Source organism: Poeciliopsis prolifica, unplaced genomic scaffold (genome assembly GCF_027474105.1).
Source record: "Poeciliopsis prolifica strain line A6 unplaced genomic scaffold, Auburn_PproV2 SCAFFOLD020, whole genome shotgun sequence".
In the NCBI taxonomy this organism is placed as follows: domain Eukaryota; kingdom Metazoa; phylum Chordata; class Actinopteri; order Cyprinodontiformes; family Poeciliidae; genus Poeciliopsis; species Poeciliopsis prolifica.
The window spans coordinates 3419587-3433413 of NW_026562395.1; the positions used below are offsets into that span (position 1 = coordinate 3419587).

Below are 13827 nucleotides of genomic sequence, written 5' to 3' on the forward strand. Positions count from 1 at the left end.
AAAAAAAAAAAAAAAGTAAAAAAAAAAAAAAAAATCTCTTTCTGTGGAGTGATGGACTGCTTGGAAATGACCTTCAATCCCCAAATTGAAGAGCAGATAGCCCTATTCATCTGCAGTCATTTTTGCAATTATCCACAACGCCACAAACCATTTACCACACACTCGGTTTTGGAGCCTGTGGGGCCCGATGTGGTCTGAGACAGTACACTTATCCAGCTGTTAAAAATCTAGTTTTTGCTTTAACTGTTTCTTAATGTCGCTGTTTTATTTTACCCCGCAAAAGGGACTACATCCCTAGCGAAGACGCGTAAAAAACAAAACAAACAAACAAAAAAAAAACAAGTTCAGCTTGCAGTGTGAATAATCCTGGCTTTATTTTGACTTTGTTTATTCTATCATGAAAACCCAGCAGCCAACTTTTACCCAATGCGACAGAAGTTATTCTCTCCTACAACGTTTTACAAACTGGGGAGGAGGAACAGATCCACAGCCTCCCGGATGGGTTTGAGGTGTCTTTTCACATATTCATCCCAGGCCCTGGAGTGATTTCCTTTTTCTTTTTTCTTTTCATAAAATTGACCAAAAATCTCAATATTCCAGATAAAATCTACATGTTTACGTTTGTGACAGTAGGACAGAAAAGATTTGGCTCACCTCACAACCTACCATTTGGCATGCGGGTCGCGTAAAATGGCTGTCATGGAGACTTGGCGATCCCAGGATGCCGCTCTTTGCTAGAGTTTTCTATCCCCAGGGGTTCGCAGGTCACATTTTCATCCGGGGGCTGTATCAAAAATCTGAACGTTCTTAAAAGGTTGTGCCAGAATGTATTGATAAAACCAATTCAGCCGTTAAAATATTAATAAATAGCTGGTCCTCCATGATTCTGAGATTGTTTTTCTGTTTATTTGTCTTTTGCGATCAACATAACAGATTTTTGTGGTGCCAATTTAGAAGTGTTCGTAAGGAATTTTAAAATATGCACTGTAATAAAAGAATTCATGATGCTAAATGTGTTTTTTATTGATTGCCGTATCAATTGTGAACTATGACTTGACATCCAATAAGGATTTCTTCAGATAAATTAATTTATGCTGATTGTTAGAGGTTTTAAAAAACTCTGCAGTGTGATATTGCTAGAAAGAATTAAAGAAATGATAAGGGATTGCATTTCAATTCATTTTATATCAATTCAAAAACAATTTATTAATTCAATAAGGAAATTGAATGTTATTGTCATTTACAAAAAAGGTGTTGTATTTAGCTTATGTTTTGTTCACTCATTCTTTTTTATCAATGGGCCAATTTAACTGAACACAGAATCCATTGTCTGCACTCCCAATGCCTCTGCTAAAACTGAATCCCCTAATGTGTATTTGTACTTTTCCACCACATATTTGCAGATTGAGCATCGTTGTGGTGACAAAATAATCCAAAAAGATTACTTCCAGGCTGCCAAGGTTTGCAGAAACATCAGCATAAACTGGAAGCACTGCCATAAAAGCCAAGGAGAACATGTGGTTAACATCAGGCCACTCTTCCTCTCACAGCATAGTACTGCATTTCTTTGATACACCAGAAACTGAAGTCCGTCTTTTTTTTTTATTTATTTATTTTTTTCTTAATCAAAAGTGCATTGCCAGACCTCAGACAGATAAAATGTAGATACTTTCTGTTTGGAATGGTACTTTTGCCAAATCCGAACCCAGAAGTTACACCGCTGTATGAATCAGGGGCTAAATCAATTTGCACAAACACATTAAATGTCAGAAAAATGCATTCCTAACTTGAAAAAATCTGAAAAAAAAAGGACAAAGAAACATGCTAAAAAAACACGTTCAGCTGAAGATATGCATTAGGCGTGAAGTCTTTGCCACAATTATGTTAAAGAAAGTGACTGCATTTTTAAATACTTAAATGATTTATTGAACTATGACTGAAGTGTGGTGCTATAATAGTCGAAAGCAGCATTTAATGGTTAAAAGCAAAGACTGCAGAATATTACATTGCAACCATCAAGAGTTCTGTAATTACAAAGTATCTGCAACGCTTTAGTGACTGCTGCAGATCTTTTCTTGTACTTTTTAGATCCTTCTACTTGCTACTGATGTGTTTGAAAGTTCAACACCCAGTCCCACTAATGGATCTAATTCTGCAGACTCATCTCGTGAAGGAAACAAGGAATACAGCGATCCAGCGCAGCTTTTCTTCGCTGTAGGCCATCTGCAGAACGGCTAATGCTGTGCGATTTCACTTCAAGAGCCATAATGCACGACTATTATTAACCTCTCTGCTTCTGAGCGAGTGAGTCACCCCGTCCGGTGACGGGGCTGCCACAATCCCTCACTCAGCTGTCTGACTTCACCGAGCGAGCGATCCAAACCAGTGACGCCAATGCCGTCTCCATCTCGAGCCAAGATCCTTCCTCTCCAAGCTTGAAGCCTTCATGACCTCACTCGCAAACAAGCCGCTAACACTTCCTGCAAAGCCTCCGGGAGGAAAAATGGAAACGTGTAGCCGCTAAGAGCTGCTTCGCGGCCGCATGCACATCCTGAATTTATCACAACAGGACATATTTATTTCACTTTGTCTGATGAGGGCAGCAGATTTACTGTTTTGAATGAGGTTGGCGGGTTAAGCGAAGGTCAGTGGAAGTGGCATTGTTTGTTTAACCCACTTAAAGGTCCCCTTGGGTTTAACTGTTGCTGCTGACAGTGTATGTTTTACAGCCGCAAGTCTTTTGGGGTATGCCTCTCCCGGGTTTGGAGGATGACGCATTCCTTTGGCAAACGTTATTTGCTAAATATCTTAAAATGCTTTGCCCACTCCTCAGCAAAAGACGCTCATACTCAGTCCAGGTGGGCAGGTTGTACTCAGGAACCAGTTGTGGATTTTCAGTTTGTTTTAGACTGGACTTTAACCCATGAATATCCTTGGATCTGGACCCATCTGCTGGAGGTTCTGACTGAACATTTAGCTTCGCTGTCTTGCTTGAATGTGAACCTCCATCTCTGGCTCAAGTCTTTGGTGGCCTTTACAGTGTTTGTCCTATATTTGGCACTGTCTATCTTGTCATCAGGGCTAACCAGCTTCTCGGTTCCTACAGAAAATAACATTCCCACAGCATAATGGTCCCGCTACCATGCTTACATGAAGATTTTGCTGAGCCTGGTTTTATTTGTCAATAACTTTATTTTATTGCAGTTGGCTCTCTAATTTCCTCCTACACCAACCTCTAAGTTTTCTTATAGAACAACTAAATGCATACAATCTTAAACTAAAGACCCATGAACTCAATGATACGTTTACTATTTATGCAACTTCTAAAGTTACACTGGATTTTATTTAGGGATACCAAAGAAAATGGAGTAAATAAATTTTTGAAACAACGTGCCCTTTTCCTTCCCCTTAACAATTATGCATCACTTGGTGTTGGTTTTTCACATAAAACAAAACAAAAATAATAATAATAAAACCTTTGTTTGTGGGTTCACCATGACACAACATAAAAAATTTGAAGTAGCAATAGGAATACCTTTCCGAAGTCTATCTTGCACAGTCTTATCCGAGCTGAGCTGGAATAAAAGTGTTTTTCCTTTGGTGTTTCGTAAAGTGCGGGACGTTTTATCACTTCTCACCCGAACGCCCGTTAATAGATTAAACATGTCACATTACAAAGAGTCGTGGAATGCACTCAGTCATTAGCAAGAGCGTTTTGATTCGCGGTGCGTTGAGTAAGCCATGCAGCTGTGAGCAACCTACCTTTTCTCTTGGAGCAGTTGTTGAGCAACAACTACATCAACGCCTCTTTGGGGATTCTAAAACGAACAAATCCCAAAACCTTTGACATTTTTCGATGTGACCACTCGTGCAGTCATCGAATGCCGTACGCTGTGTTTGCCTTGCTCCAGGGCTCGGTCTAAAGCTATTCACTTGAACAAAGATGTTTGGTTTCATCATTGTTCAGCAGTTATCTCTTTCATCCCCTCCTGCAAACATTGCTCTCATTGTTCCTCATTTTCCACAAATGTCTTTCTTTATTCTTCTTTATCGTTGTCTTTACCTCGGTTTTTTTTTCTTCCATCTTTTGCCCAACTGCCTTTCTCACACCGTATCCCCCTCGCTGAATGTCATGTTTTACTTTTTCTCGTTGGAAGTTACCTAAAGGGCTTGGCTGTGACAGCACTAAATGATTCTGGCTGATATCAGGGAGGGGCGGGAAAGCTGCGTTGCTATGTAACTGGAGAAATTGGCCACTGGATGGATGTAAAATCGGAGTCAACTGACTCTCATCTGAGGTGGTTTTTGTTGTTGTTGATTGCAAACAACGAGACGAAGCTGTACTTGGAGACAAAACAGATATTGACCTCTAGGCAGTTTTTCTTCAATTTTTGAGTAGCACAGACCAGGGGAATGGGGCGACTATTCGTCCACGTTGACATTTCTTTGAAGAGGAATCCTGTTCCAGTGGCACACAGAGTTTAACAGGCAGTGTTTGGTGTGTCTAGAGACTTGATAAGCTTCGACGCTGCTCTTCGTCGCAACCAGGGAATCATGGAATGAACGCGAGAGGAACCTTTGGGGATTATTATTTTCAAATCGCGCACAGCTGTGGTTTAGGCTTAGCAGAATCCTTATTTTGGGTCATAGCCATGGCCAAATGCAGATGTTCAGCGGCATTAGACAGACATGCACCGTGCTGAATGGGGATCCAGCTGAGAACCGCGTACCCATTCTTCTTCTCTGCAGAATTTGTGAAGTGAAAGTGAAGCTACTGTAAAAGTAGAGAGTTGTTCCAGCACTGCAACAAAGAACAAAGCGGGTGGCTCACTGAGATTGTATCTCGGAACATGCGTGCACATACACTTGAAGAGCTTGTGGGTGCAGCCGCATTCAGCAACTGTGAGCCACTGTTTTGAAGATGAGAGGCTTCTATGTGAATAAAAAGAGAGAGAGAGAGAGAGAAATTATGCATTTCCATGCTGCGGGGGTTTATCTGGGCAGGGAGAGGAAGAGCGAAATGAAGGCAGGGACCAGTGCATGAGTGCGAGCAGACGAATGCGAGTTAAATCAAACACTTCTGTCAGTGTCCCGGGGTCCAGCTGCAGTCATTCCTCTGGCCGCCCTGGATTCCTACGCGGAATTGCACAATCCCTCTGTCATACCTTGTGGTAATCTAGGATGAACAAGCTGGGGAACCATAAGCCTCCAATATTCGGTTTATTGCCAGATGTTAATGCTGTCTTAGGAGAAATTACATTTGTGAGTGATCTTTCAGTCCACAGCATGGCTGCATTACAGATCAAGGATTTTATTTTGAGGGTAAACAAACGGTCAGCGTCATGTTTGGGAAACATCCGTCCGTCCATAAGCACCAGACAGGCACCAGATGGACTTTGTCGTCTGTTGTAGTTTCTCAGGCTGAAACAAAAAGAAAGAAGAAAAACACCATTTAAAATAGATACAGTCTGTAAGCAATTAATTAGTTCCATGTAAATAAATAGAACATATCAAATTTATTGAATTATTTACCCTTGCTCATTGTCTGCTGAAATGTCATTGACAAAGCAGCCAAGTATGTATGCATATTTTGCTGTTATTCATTTATTTGAAATAATCCAATATTTAAAATAGAGTTAAAAAATATGTTTCAATGTGTTTTAACGTTTCACTCTGTGGGATACTTTTGACATGTAAGAACACGTATCCAGCTGGACTATAGGGAAACTAACATCCAATTTCACTTTACGTTACCTGTTTATTTAATTTTTCTTCTACGAATGACATACAACTGGATATATATTCTTTATTTTCCTTGGATAAAAGTACAAAGGCATTGTAAATGCTGCCATCGCGTATGTGGTGCTGCTGTTGGGGAGGGGAGGATTCCTCCCCACTTCCCTGCGCTTCTGCTTGAGTGACATTTCAGGGGGAAACACATTTGTAACGCAGCATGTACAGTAGCTATACTCTGTTCCACCAACGCTGCATTTAGATTCCTGGGGGCGTAGCCACGGCGCACGGCTCTCACATGACCTCACTGCAGGCTGAAAGCCAATAGGATTTCGTTGTGAGCGTGACGTTGGAGGCGGGTTGGCTGTATATGTGCGTGTACGCGCGCGTGCGTGCGCATTTAAACCTTCTCTTCCTCCCCCCCTCCTTCGCGCTGGGCAGGAACGCATCTCTCTCTCTCTCTCTCTTTCTCTGTGTACAGGCGCAGTGTGTACAGCTTCGCTCTGCACTGAATGAACCAGATTCCCGGCCACGTAAGAAGCACAGCGGTACCACGAGAGAGAGGATGTCCTGCTGAATCAAGGGATTGGCCTGGGAAAGTCGGCCGTCCCTTCCTTCCTTCTTTTCTTCCACAAGCTTTTGCAGCGGCATTCACAGGCGACAGACGGCACAATTGCTTCTACTGGACAAGTTCAAGCGGAGGATAGAGAGCGCCGACCCGAGCAACACAAAGAGCTTCAGCGGTCTCTCCGGATGGGGCTCTCTCCTCATGACAATCACCGTGCATGGATGTGAATCCCGGGGAACAAGGCCGTGCACTGACCTGGTACTCGGTTAGCCCGTCGAGCTAACTAGTTAGCTCTGCACCTGCTAGCAAAACCCCTGACGAATTTCAGCAGCTATTATTAGCTCAGAAACTTGCTTAATTTGTCTGGCTTGTGCATTCCTTAAATGCGACTGCAAGCCGCGTAAATTAAAAAAATAAAAAATATATATGTATATGTATATATTGTTTCCGTTTTACGAAACGTCTTGGCATTTCACCGGCGAGATAAGCTAGCGGACCGTTGACTTAGCAGCCTTCATTCATTTTTAAAAGCTAACTTTTGGTAGCCTTTGTTGCAGCTTTTTGTCTCGCATCCACGTTAATGAAACTGCACCTCGTCGCTGAAGGCTTTCGAAAAGCTTTGGCCTCACAGCCGGGTATTTAACACCGACTTCATTCCATGAATGTATAACAAAGGGGAGCAAATGAGCCGTGGACAAATTAAACCTTTTTTGAGTCTAGCTTCTCGCCGGTTGTCACAGAACCAAAGCACGGTACTTTAAATTCACATTATTATTTTTTTAAATTATCCATACATATATACGTGACATATCTTAAAGTGTTGGAGGGGCCCTAACCGAGGAAGAGGAGAACAAGGAGAAAACTTCAATCATTTTTTATTTTTGTGTGTGTGCGCGCGCGCGTGTGTGTGGAGATTTCGCACTTATTCCTCATGAACATACAGAGGTCAAATCCAATCAACATTTCACGTTATGGGAGATCGCGGCACAAATCGCACGACTTCGAGGAGTTGTCTTGCCTAAGGACTACAGAGTCGAACCAGAGCTTCAGCCCGAACCTCGGTTCCCCGAGCCCGCCGGAGACCCCGGACTCCTCGCACTGCATCTCCCGCATCGGGGACTACCTTTTGTTGGAGCCGCTGGAGGGAGACCACGTTTTCAGAGCCGCCCACCTGCACAGCGGGGACGAGCTCATATGTAAGGTGAGCATCCCCCAAAATAAATCGGCTTACATTTTTTTTTTTTTACATTTTATTTTTCTACGCACTTCATTCAAAAAAAAAGTCGTCTGTTCAATATTGCAGTTGCTTCCGGTGCTGAGAATATCGAGCACAAAAATGCAGATGGGGGGGAGGTATTGTTGCAGGATGGATGTTGCATCAAAACCTGCCACCTCAACTTTTTTTTTTTTTGAGGGGATGGGGGGTGGGGGGGGTTGAAATTATTGCTTGCATTGTAAATAGAGAGCTGGCAGCCCAGCCTGGTGGAAAAAGTGAATGGAGTGAGCTGTGTGGTTTGGATTGCATGATGTAACGTTGACAAAGGAGTGAGTAACCACGTACACACGCACACACACACTCTCCTGTTAGTGCCATTCTGGCTTACCCGTGGCTTCTCCCTTTCACGGCACAATGCTGTAATCAGTATACCATCCGAGTGGCATGCGAGTGTTGCCATGTGCTGCACTAAATTCTCAGGGGAACTGAATGTTTAATGAGCTGATGAGTTTGGAGGAATATATCGCCCTTGAAAGCAGAGGTGCACCAATCAATCGACATGCACACACATGCAAAAAAAAAAAGAATGGAACGAGATGAGTTGTCCTGATCTCTGCATCTCTTTTTTTTCGGGTTTAATGAACTTTTCGTTCCCTGACTCCTGTTTGCTTTATCCCGAACCCCTCCCTTCCCCCCTTTGTGACTATAAAATTACACAGTTCCTCAGCTCGTTTATGACACATATCGACTGTTGCATATTACTGATAATCACGGCAGCAGCTCTTGTCCCTTTGCAGCATTTATCTCCTGAGCCGTCCTCGTCTGGGATGATTAATAGAAACAATGGCGACGTCCACCCTTGGACCCATAAAGGGTGACACATACAGCAACCTGCCCCTTCTGACTTGTGATAATGTTTTCTCTGCCATGAGAAATGAGTGACCTTTGGCACTGGTTATGAGGTAACAGCTGTTTGTCCTGCTCCGCTTGGTGCCGACCTCAATACGGCAGCAATCAACCCCCTCCTCCCCACTTCCTGGATCGTTTTATTTTTTATTTTTGTCAAGCTCGAAAGCCGGGCACCGTCGTCAGACCCGCAGGGTGTGTTTTGTATTGAGTTGTAAGCAGAGGAGCCTTCTCACCTGAACTGGTTGTGCTGAAAGTCAATTGGGGGTTGCTATGGAAACAAACAAGACACTGCAACCTCAGGCTGCAGGATAATGGCGTGCACTGTTGCGATGCTTCGTTCAGCCCTTACTTTTAGCACACACACAAAAAAGAAGCAAGTCAGATCCCCTTTTTGTTTTTTTCTTTAGGTTAGAACGAATCTCTGCTGAAGAAACAAACTCTCCTGTCGCGTTTGCAGGTTTTCGACATCGGCCGGTACCAGGAGTCGCTGGCGGCCTACTTCGCCCTGGGCCAGCATGAGCACATCAACCAGATCCTGGAGATTTTGCTCGGCGAGACGCGAGCCTACGTGTTCTTCGACAGAAGCCACGGCGACATGCACTCGTTCGTCCGCACCTGCAAGAAGCTGCGGGAAGACGAGGCCGCCCGGCTCTTCTATCAGATAGCCTCGGCCGTGGCACATTGCCATGACAGCGGACTGGTCCTCCGTGACCTCAAGCTGAGGAAGTTCGTCTTCAAGAACGAGGACAGGTAAGCCTCGGCCATGTATGCACTGTTCCTTCTCTCTCTCTCTTGCTCTCACTCTCTCTCTCGCTGAGAATAAAGTGTTATGTCACATCTTGGCTCAAACAGCGGTTGGTGAAAGCTGAGTCAGAACAAGAGTGACATGGTTCTCCTGAACAGATCTGCCCCAGTTCTTTCTGAGCGTGTGGTTTTATTGGTGGAAATGTCTCACGCACAGTGTATGCTTAGATGAAATGCACGCGAGCGAGCGGGCAATCATTAGCCAAACTGGAAGGCCAGCACCAGCGCCGGGTTGAACAGCACGGTCCGATAAGCTGCTGGAACAAGCTTTTTGGATGGCAGATGATCAATCGAATGGAGTATCCAGACTACTGTAGCGATAAGCTGAACCTGACACTCACACTTGGAGTACAGACCCTGACACCTGCTGGCAGCAGTCGCTTACTGCAAAACATGGCATCTGTTGCTACTGCAACCCCAGAACAAGATTGACTTTTATCTTTTCATGTTTTGTTTTATTTTTTTCAAATAAATGGAAGAACAAATGACAACTCCCAAGCAGATGCTTCGCACTTCCTTGGCCTTTAGGTTATTCCTTTTTAGCAGCTCTGCTTGTTGCCATTTGCATGTGGAGTGCCATTCATTTGGCACATGCTGTGGAAACTAGAAGCTGAGCTGCTTCACATACTTAGTGCAGGTCCAGTGACCTCCGGTGGTCCTGGACAGAGGCATGCATCCCATTTAAAGAGGTTGGTGCTGAGCGGTTTTTACAAGCCATCTCTCTGAGAGATACATAGACGGACCGAATCACAAATCTATTTTTGTTTTGTTACAAAGATGTAAACAATATTATTTTTTTAAATCGGAAATGAATTGTAGCATAGGATTGTTGGTTAGTTTATTCTACTCTTTCACTTTTCTGCGCTCCACACCATACACATAAGTTGCCCCAACACGTTAAACCTTACTGAACTATAAATTGTCCCTGAAGGTATTGCAATAAATGAGGATGTTGTTTTGAAACCATTTGAGTGGTATGATGATAACAGCACAATAATGCAAAAACGCATTCTCAGTGATGAACATTTGAAACCAGAACTGGAAGATGTTTTAAATATCCAAAAGGCATAAGATGACAAATAAAACCATTTATAGTTTTTTTTTTGGCCTGCCAAAAAAAAAAGGGGGTTATTTGAGACCGAAGCACCAGACTGCTGTGGTAGACAGCGAGAAAAGCGAAAAACGATCAATCGCACAAATGGAAAATATTGAGTTTGCTTGAATTTGTCATGCAATTAATTTATTGCTAAACACAAGTTGTAAGATGTTGTAAGTTTGAGTAGAACCTGCCACCTTTCCATACAAACCCTGACTAAGAATGTTGCCCATAGAAAAGTTTTTTGTCTGAGGCTGGAGAGACAGCCGAACGGCGTGCCGTCTGAAACCACAGGTGGGTGAGGGGCAGCGCTGCGTTGCCCCGGGTTCTGCATGTGATTAAGCTCGAATATGTTCCAATGAGTAATGTGGTTTTAATCTCGCTTATTGTGCATTTAAGCCTTTTGAAAGCGCGGTAATAATTATTCCTGTTTCGAAAATGAGCAAGGAGCAATTCAATTAGGCATGCTTCTAAATATCATCGAGGAGGAATGAGTGTCTGGCTCAGGGAAACGGAGCAAATGTCCATATTTGAAAGCTGTACTCTGTAGCATAATAATGGCATTTTGTTATTATGCTCTGGTTAAATGTTTTTGCAAACTTTTATTTATTTTTTCCCCATAGCTAGTTCTTTTTTGTTTTTTTATTCAATTGATTTGATATAAAACAAATTGATACTTTTTCGTGTGAAAGTGTCAGCTTATTTTCTAGCAGCCGATGCCTCATTAGTCAGACTCATTGTGTGTATGTGTTTTTCGCCTCTTCTTTGGTTTCAGAAACCTTGTTAAACTGGAGAGCCTGGAGGACTCTTACATCCTTGCTGGTCTTGACGATTCGCTGTCAGACAAACACGGCTGCCCGGCCTACGTCAGCCCGGAGATCCTCAACGCCAACGGCAGCTACTCGGGCAAGGCGGCCGACGTCTGGAGCCTGGGCGTCATGCTCTACACCATCCTCGTGGGGCGCTACCCTTTCCACGACGTCGAGCCGGGATCGCTGTTCAGCAAAATCCGCCGGGGCCACTTCAACATCCCCGAGACGCTGACGCCGAAGGCCAAGTGCCTGATCCGCTCCATACTGCGCCGGGAGCCGGCGGAGCGCCTCACCTCCCGGGAGATCCTGGAGCACCCGTGGTTCGCCTCCTCCGGAGTGCTGGGGGGGTTCCAGGCGCACGGCAGAGGGGAGAGGGAGCAGGAGCAAATGGTGCCTGAGGTGAACATGGAGGAGGAGCTGGAGCTCTTCAGCTGAACCGCCACCACCGACAGGAGAAGCACAAAACGGAGAACGCCGCCACGGGTCGGCTCGCCACGGTATCAGCAAAGCTCCACCCCTCCTATAAAGGACCACCCCCCCCCCCAAAAAAAAAGAACAGTAGTGTAGAGATAAATAGATGAATTTGTCACTCATAATAAAGGTGTTTCCATCATGTTTTCCTTTTCCACCACTTCATGGAAAACCTTGAGCCTGGCATGACAAATGGCATCTATACACCATCTGGCGACGCGCTCTCCCCTGTTGGGGATGTCATGCAAGTTGCAAACAATGTAGCAATTTTATTATTATTATGTTTTTTTTTCTTACATGGTTTGGTTTAATGTGATCATACGAAGTTGGTGCATTCACCTTTTTTTTTTTTTTTTGACACTATTAAGCGCATGAAGGGACATATGAAGACTGTAAACCAAGGACAACCATACTAAACGAACTGCAGCACCACATTTTTTTTTTTTCTTACAAATTTTGCTTTTTTTTTTTTGCTTTTTGCGTCGCCATGGCTGCGGTCGGTAACAGAGCAGCGCCGCAGACCGAAAGTTAGAAAGGGCAACCCCGCGTTCTGTCGCTAAGCCAAAAGAACTGACTTGGGACCACTTTGTCATCATTGCATAAGAAAAAAAGAAAGTGACCTCAGTTTTTTTGTTTTTTTCTTTGTATCTCAATGCTGACAATTCTGACAGTTACTAAACTCCTTGGTGGCCTTTTTTTTCTTTCAGTCACGTCTCTTAAGCTTCTTCCATGCTTTCGTTTTCTTTCCATTGTCATTTATTGCTTTTGTCTCTTGAGCTATTCTAATCTGCTCCCTGCTGCTTTAATGTCTTTCCTTAAACCCTTTTTTATAAATTTTCTGTGTGATCATCCCAACATGGCATAAAGCACTTGGTGCGTTAGGTTAATGGACACTTCCACCTTCTTGAAATTAGCTTCCTTTTTCTTTTTTTTTCTTTTTTAATTTAAATTTTGGTTGTAGAAGCAATGACGTTTATTTAAATTGTAACAGGTATAAAATATATATAAATGAATATAAATATATATTTAAAAACTACATAGCAGGGTATTTCTTTACCAAGAGATTCCTTTCTTGTTTTTGTTTTTTTCCATGTATGACGTAGGCAATATTTTGACACAGGACAGGTGTGAAGTGAAAACGTGTCTGTCTGAAGTTTTAGGAAAAAACAAAACACCATCTATGCCAGTATTCCTGTGCCCCCAACAGGCCATGCCACCCAGTCTCTCCCTCATTTCCTTTGGAGGAATAAAAAATAACAAAAAAAATTAGATATGGGATATTCAGTAGTGGTATTGCTATTCCATAATCACTCCATGACCTCATGTTAGTTTTTTCTACTGCCTGTGTAGGTTCTGTGAAAGGATCATGCTCAGATTGGGTAGCAGTGGACATGTTTTGTCTTATCTCAATGTTACTTGAATTTGTGTTTTTTTAACCTAGTCAGTGGCATGTGCTACATGAATGCTATAGCCTGCCTAGCGAGGGGTTACGGTTGGGTTGGGGTTTGTAGGATGCTTTTTTTGGGGGGGGTTTCCTTTCTTTTCAAGAAAAGCTATTTTAACAGAAAGGAAAAAATCTCAATTAAGTCGCTTTTCAGTTTGAAATACGGCTATAACTTTCATTGTTTCTGTAGACTGAGCTATCTTTTTATTTAAGTTGGTGCTAATGTTCAGTTTCTTTTTTTCCCCTTTTTTTTTCTTCCTGTTTTGTTCCTTGGCGGGTGGGGTGGTGCATGGTGGGATATCTGCCTCAGATGTTCAGATTGTATTGTAACAGATTCTGGTGTTTTGTCCAAATTTATTCAGTAAATAAATAGTGAAATGATATTTGACTATTGTTTTTGTGTTTGCTTTTTTTGTGGGTGAAACTTTATCAAGTTTAAATTCAACATCTTCAAAACAAGCTTCAACATATCATAAAGCAATATTTTGTCTTCAGTTCTTTAGTATGTCTTGTTATCTTGCAGACTCCAAATGTTTCAAAAGTGTCTCATCTGCCATAATGGTGTGTTCAGTTTGTTTTATAGTGGTTATATTTCTTACACCAGAGCTGTGCATGTATTGGCAAAGCAGAAAACTAGTGGGATTATTTTTGTGGTGCTTGTTATCAGTGCCAGTCAGCTGTCCATTAATGACGGTGGTTTTCTCTCCTGTGCCTTCACCACTAAAGGGACATTCCAACAAATGAAGTTTTCACACTACAGTGAGCACTAGTGGT

General features: G+C 43.0%; 1 protein-coding gene across 1 annotated transcript; it reads left to right on the top strand.

Annotated features, from left to right (window-relative positions):
- Positions 1-6162: 6162 nt before the first annotated feature.
- On the top strand, positions 6163-13436 carry trib2 (tribbles pseudokinase 2). Its single transcript, XM_055044231.1, has 3 exons — positions 6163-7502; positions 8884-9176; positions 11102-13436. Exons 1-3 carry the CDS (start codon positions 7233-7235, stop codon positions 11571-11573), a joined length of 1035 nt encoding a protein of 344 aa, XP_054900206.1. The 5' UTR covers positions 6163-7232; the 3' UTR covers positions 11574-13436.
- The last annotated feature ends 391 nt before the right edge of the window (positions 13437-13827 follow it).

Excerpts from the sequence above, each read along its gene's own strand:
- trib2 (XM_055044231.1), top strand. The coding sequence starts at position 7,233 with ATGAACATACAGAGGTCAAATCCAATCAACATTTCACGTTATGGGAGA. Across the intron at positions 7,503-8,883 it reads GGGACGAGCTCATATGTAAG|GTTTTCGACATCGGCCGGTA; the intron begins GTGAGCATCCCC and ends TCGCGTTTGCAG. Across the intron at positions 9,177-11,101 it reads GTCTTCAAGAACGAGGACAG|AAACCTTGTTAAACTGGAGA; the intron begins GTAAGCCTCGGC and ends CTTTGGTTTCAG.